Source organism: Setaria viridis, chromosome 2, assembly GCF_005286985.2.
Source record: "Setaria viridis chromosome 2, Setaria_viridis_v4.0, whole genome shotgun sequence".
Lineage (NCBI taxonomy): Eukaryota > Viridiplantae > Streptophyta > Magnoliopsida > Poales > Poaceae > Setaria > Setaria viridis.
In genome coordinates, this window is record NC_048264.2 from 24,096,959 (window position 1) to 24,110,350 (window position 13,392).

The 13,392-nt window shown below is 43.6% G+C and overlaps 1 protein-coding gene and 1 long non-coding RNA gene across 2 annotated transcripts; one reads left to right on the top strand and one right to left on the bottom strand.

The window, feature by feature from the left end:
• Positions 1 to 10,009: 10,009 nt before the first annotated feature.
• Positions 10,010 to 10,995, bottom strand: LOC140222056 (uncharacterized). The gene is made up of 2 exons (XR_011897629.1): positions 10,854 to 10,995; positions 10,010 to 10,715 (listed from the first exon to the last, which is right to left on the bottom strand). It is a non-coding gene; the product is annotated as an uncharacterized lncRNA (long non-coding RNA).
• On the top strand, positions 10,712 to 12,132 carry LOC117845531 (bZIP transcription factor 44). Its single transcript, XM_034726591.2, has 2 exons — positions 10,712 to 11,034; positions 11,432 to 12,132. The coding sequence occupies exons 1-2, from the start codon at positions 10,855 to 10,857 to the stop codon at positions 11,729 to 11,731; spliced, it is 480 nt and encodes a 159-aa protein (XP_034582482.1). The 5' UTR covers positions 10,712 to 10,854; the 3' UTR covers positions 11,732 to 12,132.
• The last annotated feature ends 1,260 nt before the right edge of the window (positions 12,133 to 13,392 follow it).

Sequence of the window (13,392 nt, forward strand, 5' to 3'; positions counted from 1 at the left end):
GATACAAATGGAATATCATCATCTCTATGATTGCCTCTAGGGCATACCTCCAACAGTCTCCCACTTGCACTAGAGTTAATCTAGAAGGTACCTAATACTCATAGCTCTTACATGCGCATCAAGCTTAGCCTGCGGGAGTGGTTTTGTCAACGGATCAGAAATGTTCAGATCCGTGTGTATTTTGCATATCTTGATCTCACCCCGGTTAACGAAGTCTCGAATGAGATGAAATCGCCGCATTACGTGTTTGTTCTTCTAGTGGTTCCTTGGCTCCTTTGCTTGCGCAATTGCCCTATTATTATCACAGTAGAGATTCAATGGGTTGTACGCATTCGGAAACACACCAAGCTCAATGAGGAAATTCCTTATCCAAACACCTTCCTTCGCGGCTTCCGAAGCCGCGATGTACTCGGCTTCTATCGTAGAATCGGCCACCGTCTCCTGTTTGGAACTCTTCCAACTAACAGCACCACCATTTAGCGTGAACACAAATCCTGATTGTGATTTTGAATCATCTCTGTCGGTTTGGAAACTAGCATCGGTGTAACTTGTTACAACGAGCTCCTCCTCACCTCCATAGACGAGGAACATATCTTTAGTCCTTCTTAAGTACTTAAGAATGTTTTTCACCGCTGTCCAGTGACTCTCACCTGGATCAGATTGGTGTCTGCTTGTCATACTTAGCGCATATGAAACATCTGGGCGAGTACTTATCATTGCATACATGATAGATCCAATAGCCGAGGCATATGGCACTCTACTCATGCGATCCCGCTCATCAGCAGTCGAAGGACACTGAGTCTTGCTGAGATGTATGCCATGTGACATAGGCAAGAACCCTTTCTTTGCCTCTTCCATGCTGAACCGCTTCATCACTTTGTCAATGTACGTATCTTGGCTTAAACCTATAAGCCTTCTCGATCTATCTCTATAGATCTTAATGCCCAGAATATATGCCGCTTCCCCTAAGTCCTTCATCGAAAAACTATTTTTCAGTGAAGTCTTTACGGACTCAAGCATAGGAATGTTATTTCCAATCAGTAATATGTCATCCACATATAAGATTAGAAATACTATAGAGCTCCCACTAACCTTCTTGTAAACACAAGACTCTTATTCGTTCTTGGTGAAGTCAAACCCTTTGACCACTTCATCAAAACGAATGTTCCAACTCCTAGATGCTTGCTTCAATCCATAAATGGATCTCTGAAGCTTGCATACCTTTCCAGCATTTTTCAGATCGACAAAACCCTCGGGCTGTATCATATACACGTCCTCAGCTAGGTTTCCATTCAGGAAAGCTGTCTGGACATCCATCTACCATATCTCATAATCAAAATATGCAGCTATAGCTAGAATAATCCGAATGGACTTAAGCATCACTACGGGCGAGAAGGTCTCGTCGTAGTCAACTCCTTGAACTTGTCGAAAACCTTTTGCGACAAGTCGTGCTTTATAGATGTAAACATTTCCATCCATGTCCTTTTTCTTCTTATAGATCCACTTGCACTCTATAGCTTTAACACCATCAGGCGGGTCAACCAAGTTCCAAACTTGATTGTCTCCCATGGACTCTATTTTGGATTGCATGGCACTCTGCCATTTTTCGGAGTCTGGGTCCATCATTGCTTCTGCATATGTCGCAGGCTCATCATTGTCCAACAATAATATTTCCCGCATTTCGCGGAGCCTTCCGACCTTCGTGGTTGTGGTGGTGCTTCTCTTGCCATGGGTATCTCAACTTGTTCTGCTACGTTAGCATCACTCATTGATTCTTGCCCGATCGGCTCATCTTGAACTTCTTCAAGATTCACTGTCTTTCCACTCTTTTCTCCTTTGAGAAACTCTTTCTCTAGGAAAATCCCGTTCCGAGCGACAAACACTTTGTCTTCTGATCAGTTGTAGAAATAATATCCCAAAGTTTCCTTTGGATATCCCACGAAAATGCACTTATTCGACTTGGGTGTGATCTTGTCCGACTGAAGTTGCTTGACAAACACTTCACATCCCCAAATCTTTAGAAAAGACAAACTAGGAACCTTTCCAGTCCATATCTCATATGGTATCTTAACTACGGATTTAGATGGTACCCTATTAAGTGTGAAAGCTGCTGTTTCTAGAGTGTATCCCCAAAATGACAACGGTAGGTCCGACTGGCTCATCATTGATCGAACCATGTCTAACAAAGTTTGATTACATCGCTCGGATACACCGTTTCTCTAAGGTGTTCCAGGCGGCGTAAGTTGTGGAACAATTCCGCAACTCTTTAGATGATTGCTAAACTCGTGGCTCAAATACTCGACTCCACGATCAGATCATAAGGCCTTAATTTTCTTGCCACGCTGATTTTCAACTTCATTCTGAAATTCCTTGAACTTTTCAAAGGTTTCAGACTTGTGCCTCATCAAGTAGACATAGCCATATCTACAAAAATCATCAGTGAAAGTTATGAAGTATTGGAATCCTCCTCTAGCCGTCGTGCTCATTGGTCCGCATACATCACTATGTACGAGTTCCAACAAGTCTACTGCTCTCTCAGGAAATCCTGTGAAAGGCATCTTGGTCATCTTGCCTAGCAAGCAAGCCTCACATGTCTCGTATGATTCAAAATCAAACGAAGTTAGAAGTCCATCAGAATGGAGCTTCTTCATGCGCTTTTCACTTATATGACCCAAACGACAATGCCACAAGTAGGTAGGACTCAAATCATTAGGCCGAGGCCTTTTAGCACTTACGTTACAGACAGGTGAACCATCAAGATTTAAAACAAATAATCCATTCACAATGGGTGCAAAAGCCATAAACATATCATTCTTAGAGATCACACAACCATTGTTTTCACTCGCAAATGAATAACCATCCTTCATCAAGCATGAAGGAGACAAAATGTTTCGACTTAAACTAGGAACGAAATAACAATTATTCAACTCCATAATAAATTCTGACGGGAGGTGGAGTTGCATCATCCCGACGGTCAACGCAGCAACTCTTGCATTATTGCCCACGCGGAAATCAACTTCTCCTCTTTCCACGCTTCTACTTCTTATCATTCCCAGCATCGAATTGCAAATATGAGCAACCGATCCGGTATCAAATACCCAAGAATTAATAATTGTATCAGCGAGAAAAATGTTGTCTATAACATTAACAACAAGCGTACCTGAGGTAGAAGTACTCTTACTTCCGCAATTCTTCAACGAAGCTAGGTACTGCTTGCAGTTTCTCTTCCAGTGACCAAGTTCATGACAGTAAAAGCACTCTTTGTCTGGAGCAGGTCCAGGTCTAGCTTTAACCTTGGGCGCTGGGTTTGGCTTGTACGTTCCAGTCTTGCCCTTCTTTTTCCAAGAATTGCCCTTCTTCTTAAAGCTAGGCTTGTTCTGTATAGCCATCACATGGCTGGTACTAGCGCTTTTCTTAATGTCTACCTCTGCTGTCTTGAGCATACCACACAGCTCATTCAGACCCTTCTCCGTCCCATGCATATGGTAGTTCGAGATGAAGTTCCCATAGCTAGGCGGAAGAGATGAAAGAATGAAATCAGTGGCCAACTCTTTGCCCATTGGGAAACCCAGCTTCTCCAATCGCTGAGTGTAACCAACCATCTGGATTACATGTGGTCCTACTACTGCGCCTTCCGCTAGCTTGCACTCCAGAAAGGCTTTGGACACATTGAACCTTTCAGTCCTGGCCTGTGTTTGGAACATGTCTCTAAGCGCCACGATCATATCGTGCGCCTCATGGTTTGTTTCGAACTGCATCTGCAGCTCTGGTTCCATGCAAGCAAGCATAAGGCAGGTTACCTCAAGATTAGCATCAAATGCCTTCTTGTAAGCAGCCTTAACGGCAGCAGATGCATCATCAGCAGGTACTGGTGGTAGTGGGGTGTCTAGAACATCTTCCTTTTTATCGGCCCTGAGAACAATTCTCAGGTTACGGATCCAATCCGAGTAGTTTGTTCCATTCAACTTGTCCTTCTCAAGGACCGAACGCAAAGCAAACGGTGTAGTGCTGCTAGGTGCCATTTAATCTACAACAAAAGTAATGCAAAATACACTAAGACAAACGTATCCATGATAGAGCAAATCACATTAAACTATTTTAACAGAATCTACTCCCACTAAAATCAATATCCCTCTATTGAAACTTAGTGATTCAGGATCCACAACTGACAAGTCTACTAGTGAGCTTTAGCATCACCGCTAGCAAACAAGGTAGATTGGTAAGCAACTTTTGCTAATCATATCACATATGACTCCTGTTGTTGGGTGACATCTCTATGTCTCGGCGCCCAACCTTTATGCCCCAAGGTCCTTAACCGTTAAGATAACCTTGTTAAGCAAACCAACCCTTATGCGTGTAAGTCTCCGACACAAACCCGTCTAGTCAAGGAAAACTAGTGGCACCCTAATTTCATAGACCCACCACTAATTGTACAAGACATGGGACGGTGCAAGTTTTAGTTGGGAGGGCATACTAACTTAAACTTTGTGAGGGATCGTTCTACTTCTAACATCACAGCATGCAAAAAGTAAAACATAAACAGAATAGCATTCACACAGTTGTGACACAGCATGGCCCGTTTTCATATGGTGATCTCCATCTCCATAGAACCTGTTCACCATGGTGATCTCCATCTCCATGTTCTATGTGCGCCATCCTCCTGGTGATGAGTCCTCCAAGAACTAGAACATGCTATTACACCTAATAGCTAGTAAAGAAGCTAGTAATAAAGATTACATAGTTGCTTGGATCATCACAGATTGGTACGCAGACCATTAAATACAATAAAGTGACAACACATATGGCTTCTGCCGTGTTGCCGTACGCGCGACACGCAGGTCACGAATGAGTTACACACATGCATCACATACACAAAGGGCCATACTGATCACAAGATACATACATCCTGCAAAACAGAGTTCAGCGTCCTAACGTTCCAAACTTCGAATGCCCGAAACTCTATCTTCCAAGCCGAATTTGGGAAATCTAATTTTGCCGAAAATGGCGAAGTGGTTGAATTTCATGTGTAACTTTTTCTGTAGATCAATTTTCATATAAAATTCGCCCCGATCCGAGATCCTACCGAAAAGTTACGGCTGATTTACCGAAGCATACGCATACGGCAAAAATTCCGACCCCGGTAGTAGATCCCATCTACTATTGCACATCTAATGCGCCTGGCGTATGACCCTGGATTTCGATTCAACCAATCATATTGATCTTCGCTCACTGCAACTGGAATTACGTGTATCACTTAACTCCGATGGCAGAAACCGACCGGTAGGAGTATATCGTTACACTACCATTGCAGCAAGGGCACGAAAACAGGACATAGATCAAACTGAAAACTCGCAAATCTCCATATGCACACATCCCGAATCCAAAACTGAACAGCTATGGCTCTGATACCACTGTTGGGATACGAGGTAGGCTACACTAGCGCAAATCAAAATTTCTACCGCGTAAAACCAGGAAGAACTGCCGTATAAGGATCACGGGATTACCACTCGACGCACTACTGGTATGGAAGATGTAGATTTGCGTCGATGCAGTGAAGACGATCAACGTAGTCGTACGTAGTCAATCAACGTAGTCGTACGTAGTCGATCACGTCAACGTCCAGCAGCTCCTCAGCAGCTCGTCCACGTGCAGCAAGATCGCCCTCGTGCCGCGGCTCGTCGTGGCTCGTCGGCGGCTCGTCCAAATGCTGCAGGCGCAACACCTCCAAGGTATCCACACGTGCAGGGAGGAAGCATCGCAAGCCGGACTGCTAGATCCGCGAGTTGCAACAGGCGAGGGCGTGGGAGGCGCGACAGATGTGTTTCGCCAAAAGGTGTAAACCCTAGGGCGCCCCCACCCCTCTATTTATAGAGGTTCCTGACGGGCCTCTGGGTCCGAGGCCCATTAGTACTTCTAAACCTAATCCAACTCGGATCAGATCCGAATTGGGCTTCCAGCCCCTTAAGTGTGTGACCCTATGGGTTCGGATACGTATAGACATGGCCCGAGCACTCCTACTCGGCCCAATAGTCAGTAGCGGCCTCTAGCAAGACGTGCCAACTCCTATATGCACACGAAGATCACATCAGACGAACCATCATAACATAATATACATGCTATTCCCTTTGCCTCACGATATTTGGTCTAGCTTCAAGCCGACCGCTCTTTCTCGATCCTGTGATTCGGAATCCCTTTGTAGGTTAACTCTTAACCGTACGTAGCATGGCCATGCATTTTCGGATCCGATCACTCGAGGGGCCCAGAGATATCACTCTCAATCAGAGAGGGGCAAATCCCATCTTGATTGACCATGTCTCATAGCATGCTTCTTGACAAACCCGAAAGCTACCTTTATAACTACCCTGTTACGGCGTAGCGTTTGATAGCCCCTAAGTAGGTCGATCCACATCTTGAATACATGCGACAATCTCAGGTCTAAGGATAGAGCGTATATGTTGTTTAAAGAGAGAACTACTTCTCGTGTTGGGTCAGTCCTAGCACATGTCTCCACATGTGTCCACATTATTAGTTCAACATCTCCATGTCCATGACTTGTGAAACATAGTCATCAACTAATACATGTGCTAGTCTAATATTCATGTGTGTCCTCACATTAACTCCGACTAGGGACAACTTTAGAATAACCATACAAGTAAAGAGTTTCACATACAATTCACATAATTGCAAATCAATTCAAGTAGCCTTTAATGGATATTCAATGAACACAATATACGAATCATGGATACAAATGGAATATCATCATCTCTATGATTGCCTCTAGGGCATACCTCCAACACCTGGATGTCACAAGTGTTTTTCTTTCGCATATGCTCGGGGGCTAGGGTATGGGGGAACGGCAGTGCAAGAGCTCGAAGATTACATAGTGGCAGCGGCGCTAGGGCTACAGTGCAGAAGATGAAGGGGCAAATGCAAAGGGTGAAACGGAGGGAATAACTTTCCTTAATATTTATAACACCAGCACAGTGAAACTGGGCGGTGGATCTTTAAGACCTAAAGGATTCCTTAAAATTAGGGGCTTTATTTCGGGCAGAGATAAGATTATTTTCCAGAGGTGGTCACGTTGACCAAAGGTTTACTCTTATACCCACCAAACTAGTCAGCTAAAGGCTCAAGGGCTATGTGCTACGTGTCCATCGACAGAAAGTTTTTTCTCCAGGTTTTAAGGGGAAAGTGATGCAAATTACAGATTGCCCCTCAGCCTGATTTCTTCGATTCAACCTAAGGCTCGAGGGCTACTCAATATAGAGTATGGTTTTTGTCGCCCTTCCATACAAAGATGAAGATTACAAGTTCAAAAAGGGCTTGAGACAATTCCAGCCTCATGGCAGTTTTGAGCACCTTTGAAATATAACCAGATGAAGTACTCGAGGAGTATCAAAAATAGTCGGTGGATACTTCAAAAGTACTCGGTTTTGCTACATTTGGCTAAAAAGTACTTGGGGGCTTCTCGTATATACACCTATGGGCCCACCAGATAGATGGTTTGGATAGTCCCAAATATGGGGCTAGACACCGAGACGCATTTGATATGGAGATCATGGCGCAGGGCGGCATAGTCTACATGGAAAGGCAGGATCTAGTCGAGGATTAGGAAAGTACTCGCTATAATAAGAGTAGAACTCCTCAGGTCGTATTCGACTAGTATTCTTGTAACCCTGCCTCCGACTATATAAGGCGAGGCAGGGATCCCGTCCAAAGCAATTCAATCCAATCAACACAGACAACGTAGGGTATTACACTATTTAGTGGCCCGAACCTGTCTAAATCGTGTGTCTGCGTTTACTTTCAAGTTCCTGATCTCGACGAGCCCCACCAACCAAAATACTAGCTCAGGCACGCCCTCTCAGTACATTGCCAGGTCTAAACACCGACAGGGGGCCATGTAAACAAGATATGAGTGTTTAACTTCAATTTAAGATTAACTTAATAGGTTAATATTTTTTTATCTTGTGCACAAAATGGTTAATTCCAATTTCACAAATAGATCAACAACAACGGCGGTGTTTGCGGCATCCGATCCTACGAGTATTCGAATGAGATCGAAGATGAAGTTAAACTGAACGCTGTCGGAAAGTCTCTGATAATAAGAACAGAACAAAGTTCAGTTTGTCGCACATGACCACTTTAGACAATTCATGCTCGTTCACCGAAAGTTCTCCTGAACTCTTGCTTGGGTTCCAGTTGAAACTGCATGCCATTCTGTTGTTGTCAACAAAATAATTGATGGGTACGGTGTGCGCCATCATGGAGTGGCGTGCGCGAGGTCAATTCAAGTGCCAACAAAAATTGACAGATCAGAGCCACTTTCCATTAGCTTTGCAAGTGTTCATCATGCTGTTTCTTACATTTTCTACGAATTTATACATTAATTACTATGAGAAATACTAGGAAATGGTATTTTTGACAACAAGGATCTGATAATAGTAGCCTGCTATCCACCGGTAGAGAACTAACCTTCCATCCTGGTACTTTTGTCTCGGTTAACATTGGATCCGGGACTAAAATACCTTTAAGTCCCGGGTTAAAAAATGAGCCACCGAAAGGAAACGGGAGGCTTTAGTCTCGGTTGCAAAGATCCCCCGGGGTGTCGCAAGATTTCCACGTAGCCCTCGAGGCAGTGTTCTCTACCTTCCTTATTATCCTCCCAGGCAGCACTCCCCTCTCCACTTATCTTCTTTGTTCCTCTCCTCATCCCCTCCTTCCTCTCCTCTTCTCTCCACCAGCGCTCCCCTCCTCCCCCTCTCTGCGCTGCCGCTGCCGCCGCCCCCTCACCTCCCGCCGCCGCCATCCCTCCCCTTCCCCCTCTGCTCGCCCATTACTAGCAGTGAGGAGCGGCAGCGGGGCGAGGGCAGCGTAGTGGCGCGGCCAAGCGGCAGGCGGCCGACAAGCGAGGGCAGGCGACGGCGTCCGGCCGGCACGGGCGGAGGCTGCCAGAGGCGGGCGAGCGCAGACCAGTGGCGTGGGGCCGGCGAGCGGTCGGCGCGGGTGCTTTTTTTAAAAATATTTTAGTTTCGATTGGTAACACCAACCAGAACTAAAAAATCCCCTTTAGTCTCGAAAATTTAGTCCAGGTTGGATGTTCCGGATCTATGACCCTATCCAACCGGGACTAATGCTACGTTTTCCACCCGTGATCACGAATATATTCTCAAAATATATCATATCACACTCAACAAAGCTCAAATTTTTATCACCAACTGGTAGCACGACACGTTACGAAGAACGAACAAAAGGCACCTCAATCGTTGTCAGTTTTTTCAGTGGCAAGCTTTTTCCTGCTTTCTTTCCTTGCATGCTCTTGAAACCTCTGAAATATTTCTCTAGGCTGGTTAACTGCTACAGACTTCTAGTTCTGAAAATTTGCACTCCTAGCCTGTATGTTCAGCTTCAAATTGAACCCATACTAAAAGCAATCTCGCTTGCGTAAACCACGCACGCGCTCAAACGGGAAGAAAGAAGAATCATAATTCATTAATCGCAACAAGAGGTCTGATCCCACTGACGAGTTCCGCAAAGGCACGCTTCTTGGAATCGCAATATGAAATTGAAGAAGGAGCTTTGTTTTCTCCATGTCCAGACTTGATGATGCAACCTTTTAGCTAGGAGGCATTCCATATTCTTGCTGAAGACTCAAGATAACCCCTCGCGCAATTATTTATCTTTTTCCTGATCTCTCTGCTCAAAACAAGTACAGGACTACCATGGGCTATTCAGCAAACCACAGATGTCGCAAGCAATCAATCAAACCAGTGACGACGAATATCAGCCCACAATTTTTATTCTTCCCACTGCCAGCAGAATGGCAGATGCCAAAGAAGATTCCAAACACCTCTCTCTCTCTCTCTCTCTCTCTCTCTCTCTCTCTCTACACACTTTACCATCTCCTTTTCTCCTCCACTAGAATTGCCCATTTTTGCAATTTTTTTCTCCCTATGAAACCACCCAATTTTCAACTATAAATGCCCCCCTCCTCCAAGCTTCAATTCCCTTTTCCCCTCTTCCCCACCTCCCTTACTAGGTTTCCTTTCCACCACTGCGTTCTGCCCTTCAGCTCCCTCTAGTCCCTTCAGCAACAGCACGGCTTGTTGCTGACACAACTTCGGTGTCTTGACCTGCTGCAAGCTCAGCTTAACCTTTTCCTTGGAACTCCAATCCTTGTCTCTGAAACTTCCAGGTTCCAAGGGGAGGTTCTGCTGAAGTTTCTGGTTCCAAAGATTGATTTTCAAGTGGAGGTTCTGCCAAAATTTCCTGTTCTGAACATCGATTTCCCAGGGGAGGTTCTGCCAAAATTTTCTGCACTGACCATCAGTTTTCCAAGGGGAGGTTCTGCCAAAATTTTCTGCGCTGACCATCACTTCTCAAGGGGAGGTTCTGACAAAACTTTCTTCTCTCACCATCAGTTCTCCAAGGGGAAGTTCTGCCAAAATTTTCTTGAGCAAGAACCTACCCTTTCTTGACGCACACATACAAATATACACACAAAACAAATTTTAACTTTAAGTGAAGAAGAGTACTTTGCTTCTTGTTCTTGATGATAGACTAGGAAAGAAGCTGCAGCATCTGTTTAGATGTTGTTGCTCGTCCTGTCCGAGCACCTCCTCTCTGGTTTTATGATCGGCTCCTCAATCACCCGCCTTGTGCAGTCCTTCTCCGTTGTATTCCTCTACTGGTTTTATGTCTTCTCAGTAGCCTCCCTGTAGTTAGTTGTAAATTTTGCAATTAACTAAGCTTTCTCTATAGGATATAATTAAGGTAGTAACAAAGGGGTACGTATACGTGACAAATAAGAGTGCGAAACAGCTGAGAGTACACGAGAGGTGGTGAGACGTCACCATGTCAAGTGGGACCTCATCTGGATCGAGTTTGGGGACCCGGAGCTCCAGGTCGGAGGATGACCTGGACCTCCAGGCCCAGATGGAGAGGAGGAGGAAGCGGAGGAAGGAGTCGAACCGGGAGTCGGCTCGGAGGTCTAGGCTGCGAAAGCAGCAGCATCTCGACGACCTCACCTCACAGGTATACATATGTGCTATTTATGTCCAAACATAAGTCTATCGTAGTTCATGATGGAAGCATTGATCCAATGATTTTGTCCAATCGTCTCAATTATTCTACTTTTTTATTCATGTAGGCTTGCACTGATGTGCAGGTGAAAAAAGCAAAACAGATGTGAACAAAGGGCCACTTGAAATATCTGGCCAAACAAGCTCAATAATTGTACTGCCTTTTCCCTAAAGGCCCCACAAAATCATCTGTTGCTTGCTAGCTAATTCACTGAAGAAAGCTATAAATAAATAAAATCCACCATCATGATTTGCTCTTATCATTTTTTTTACCAAAGTCACCTGCATAAAAATGAGAAAAAGGTTAAGAGTCATATTGCTAAGAGGTATAGTATCATGTCGTAAAACAGGTAAAGCAGCTGAAGGACCAGAACAAGCAGCTCAGCATGGCACTAAGCATAACCAGCCAAAACCTTGTGGCAGTGCAAGCACAAAACTCTGTTCTGCAGACCCAGAAGATGGAGCTGGACAGCAGGCTGGGTGCCCTGACTGAGATCCTCTGCTACATGAACACTATCACTAGCACCAGTGCCAGTGCTCCTACAAATCCAGCCATGGTGAACAACATCACATCCAGCAATTCCTATGATCTCCTTGGTGCCAACTGCACATGGAACCAGCAGCCCATAGACCTGTACCAGTGCTTCTAGCTCTAGAAGAGAGAAGTGGTTGTTACATGACATAGTGGTAGGGCCAGAAGGAAAGGAGGCAGGCAGGCATCAAGTTCTTTTCAATCATGTAGGACCTTTGTGTCACTATTGATGTACGCTTGATGCTTCCTTCTTAATTGTGTATTTTGGAGGCGATAGCGATGTTTTGGTTTTCTTGTTGTTGGTGGTAGAGCCTAAAGGATGGGAAAATGGAGAAGTTGTGCTTGGCATTGTGTGAGGTGGAGGCTGTTGTTCTCTGGTAGTTGAGGGGTAGATGGGAAATAATATAGGGCTAGATTGTGAAAGAGAGGCAGGGATTTGCACTGGCTCAGACTATATGCATAAATGCGTAATGATCATGATAATGTTTATTAAGATGTCGATTTGATGGCTCTTTGATATCCTTTGTGCCTCTCTATAACCCCTATGGGTGGACTTTCTAATGCGTTTCCCATCTCTGTTTTATCGTGGTGATAATGTTTACTAAGATTCGGATTTGACGGCTCTTGAGACTCTGAATGGTTGTCTATGTTCCTGTTGTATGGTAAATTATCTAGAAGGAGATTCTCTTTGCTTTAGGTGGCTAACTTATAAAAGTGAAATAATAAAATCTAGTTTTATTCTTCAAAAAACAAAGATCCAAATAACAACTAGACGTCAAATTATAATCAAATGAGCATTCAGTCATAGTGGTGCAGGTTGCCGTTTGAAATTATAAATTTGAATAACAAGGAATTCTTTTTCAAACGAGGAAGAACCATTCGTTATCATCTGCTTGTCTTAGAAAAACTTGTACGATCTGATTATGTAGAAGGCATTTTTTTTGGTCAACTTGACGCTGCTCTCATTTTTGTATACGAGCTCCTGTTTATACTCACGGCACCAAAAGTACTGTTGAGAGCTTTATGAATTAGCCAAGGTTTAGTATTATCATGAGATTGAGATTTATGCACGACTCCGAGTTCAACTTCTCCTGTACCTTATGAAAATCAGACAGACTAAGAATTTTCTAGTCCTAGAAAGCAAGCCAGTGTCAATTTCACTGTGTTGCAATAAGCTGAATCAAAATGAAATAGACATGTGTACTTGTCAAGCATATCTCTATTCCTGCAGCAGATATAAACTTAAAAGGCTGATGACAGGAAACAATTAATTCAAAAAGAAGATAAAACATAATATAAGAAATTTTAAAAAAGTTGGATACATACTACAAACTTCAGCAGCACCATGCCTATAAATATGTCAATTTGACGGCTCTTGGTATCCTCTGTGTCTCTCTGTAATCCCTAGGGGTGGACTTCTAATTTATTTTTCATCTAAATTTTTTATTGTGGTGATAATGTTTACTAGATTTCCCTTACGAGTCTGAATGCGTGTCTATGTTATAGTTCTATCTTAATTAACTAGGAGCATATTTATTTTGGTCTACCCTATCTAAATCTTAAATTGATATAATAAAATATTTTTTGTACTAAATGTAAATACCTAAAAGAATCCTAAATACTAAATTATAATCAAATGAGCATTCAAATTGGCGATTGCCATTTAAGTTGGAATTACAAATTATTCTTTTGAAACAAGAAACGACAATTAGTTCTCATCTGCTTCTTGTCACAGAAACTTCTACACTGTATTTATGTAAAAAAACATTTGTCTCGCTT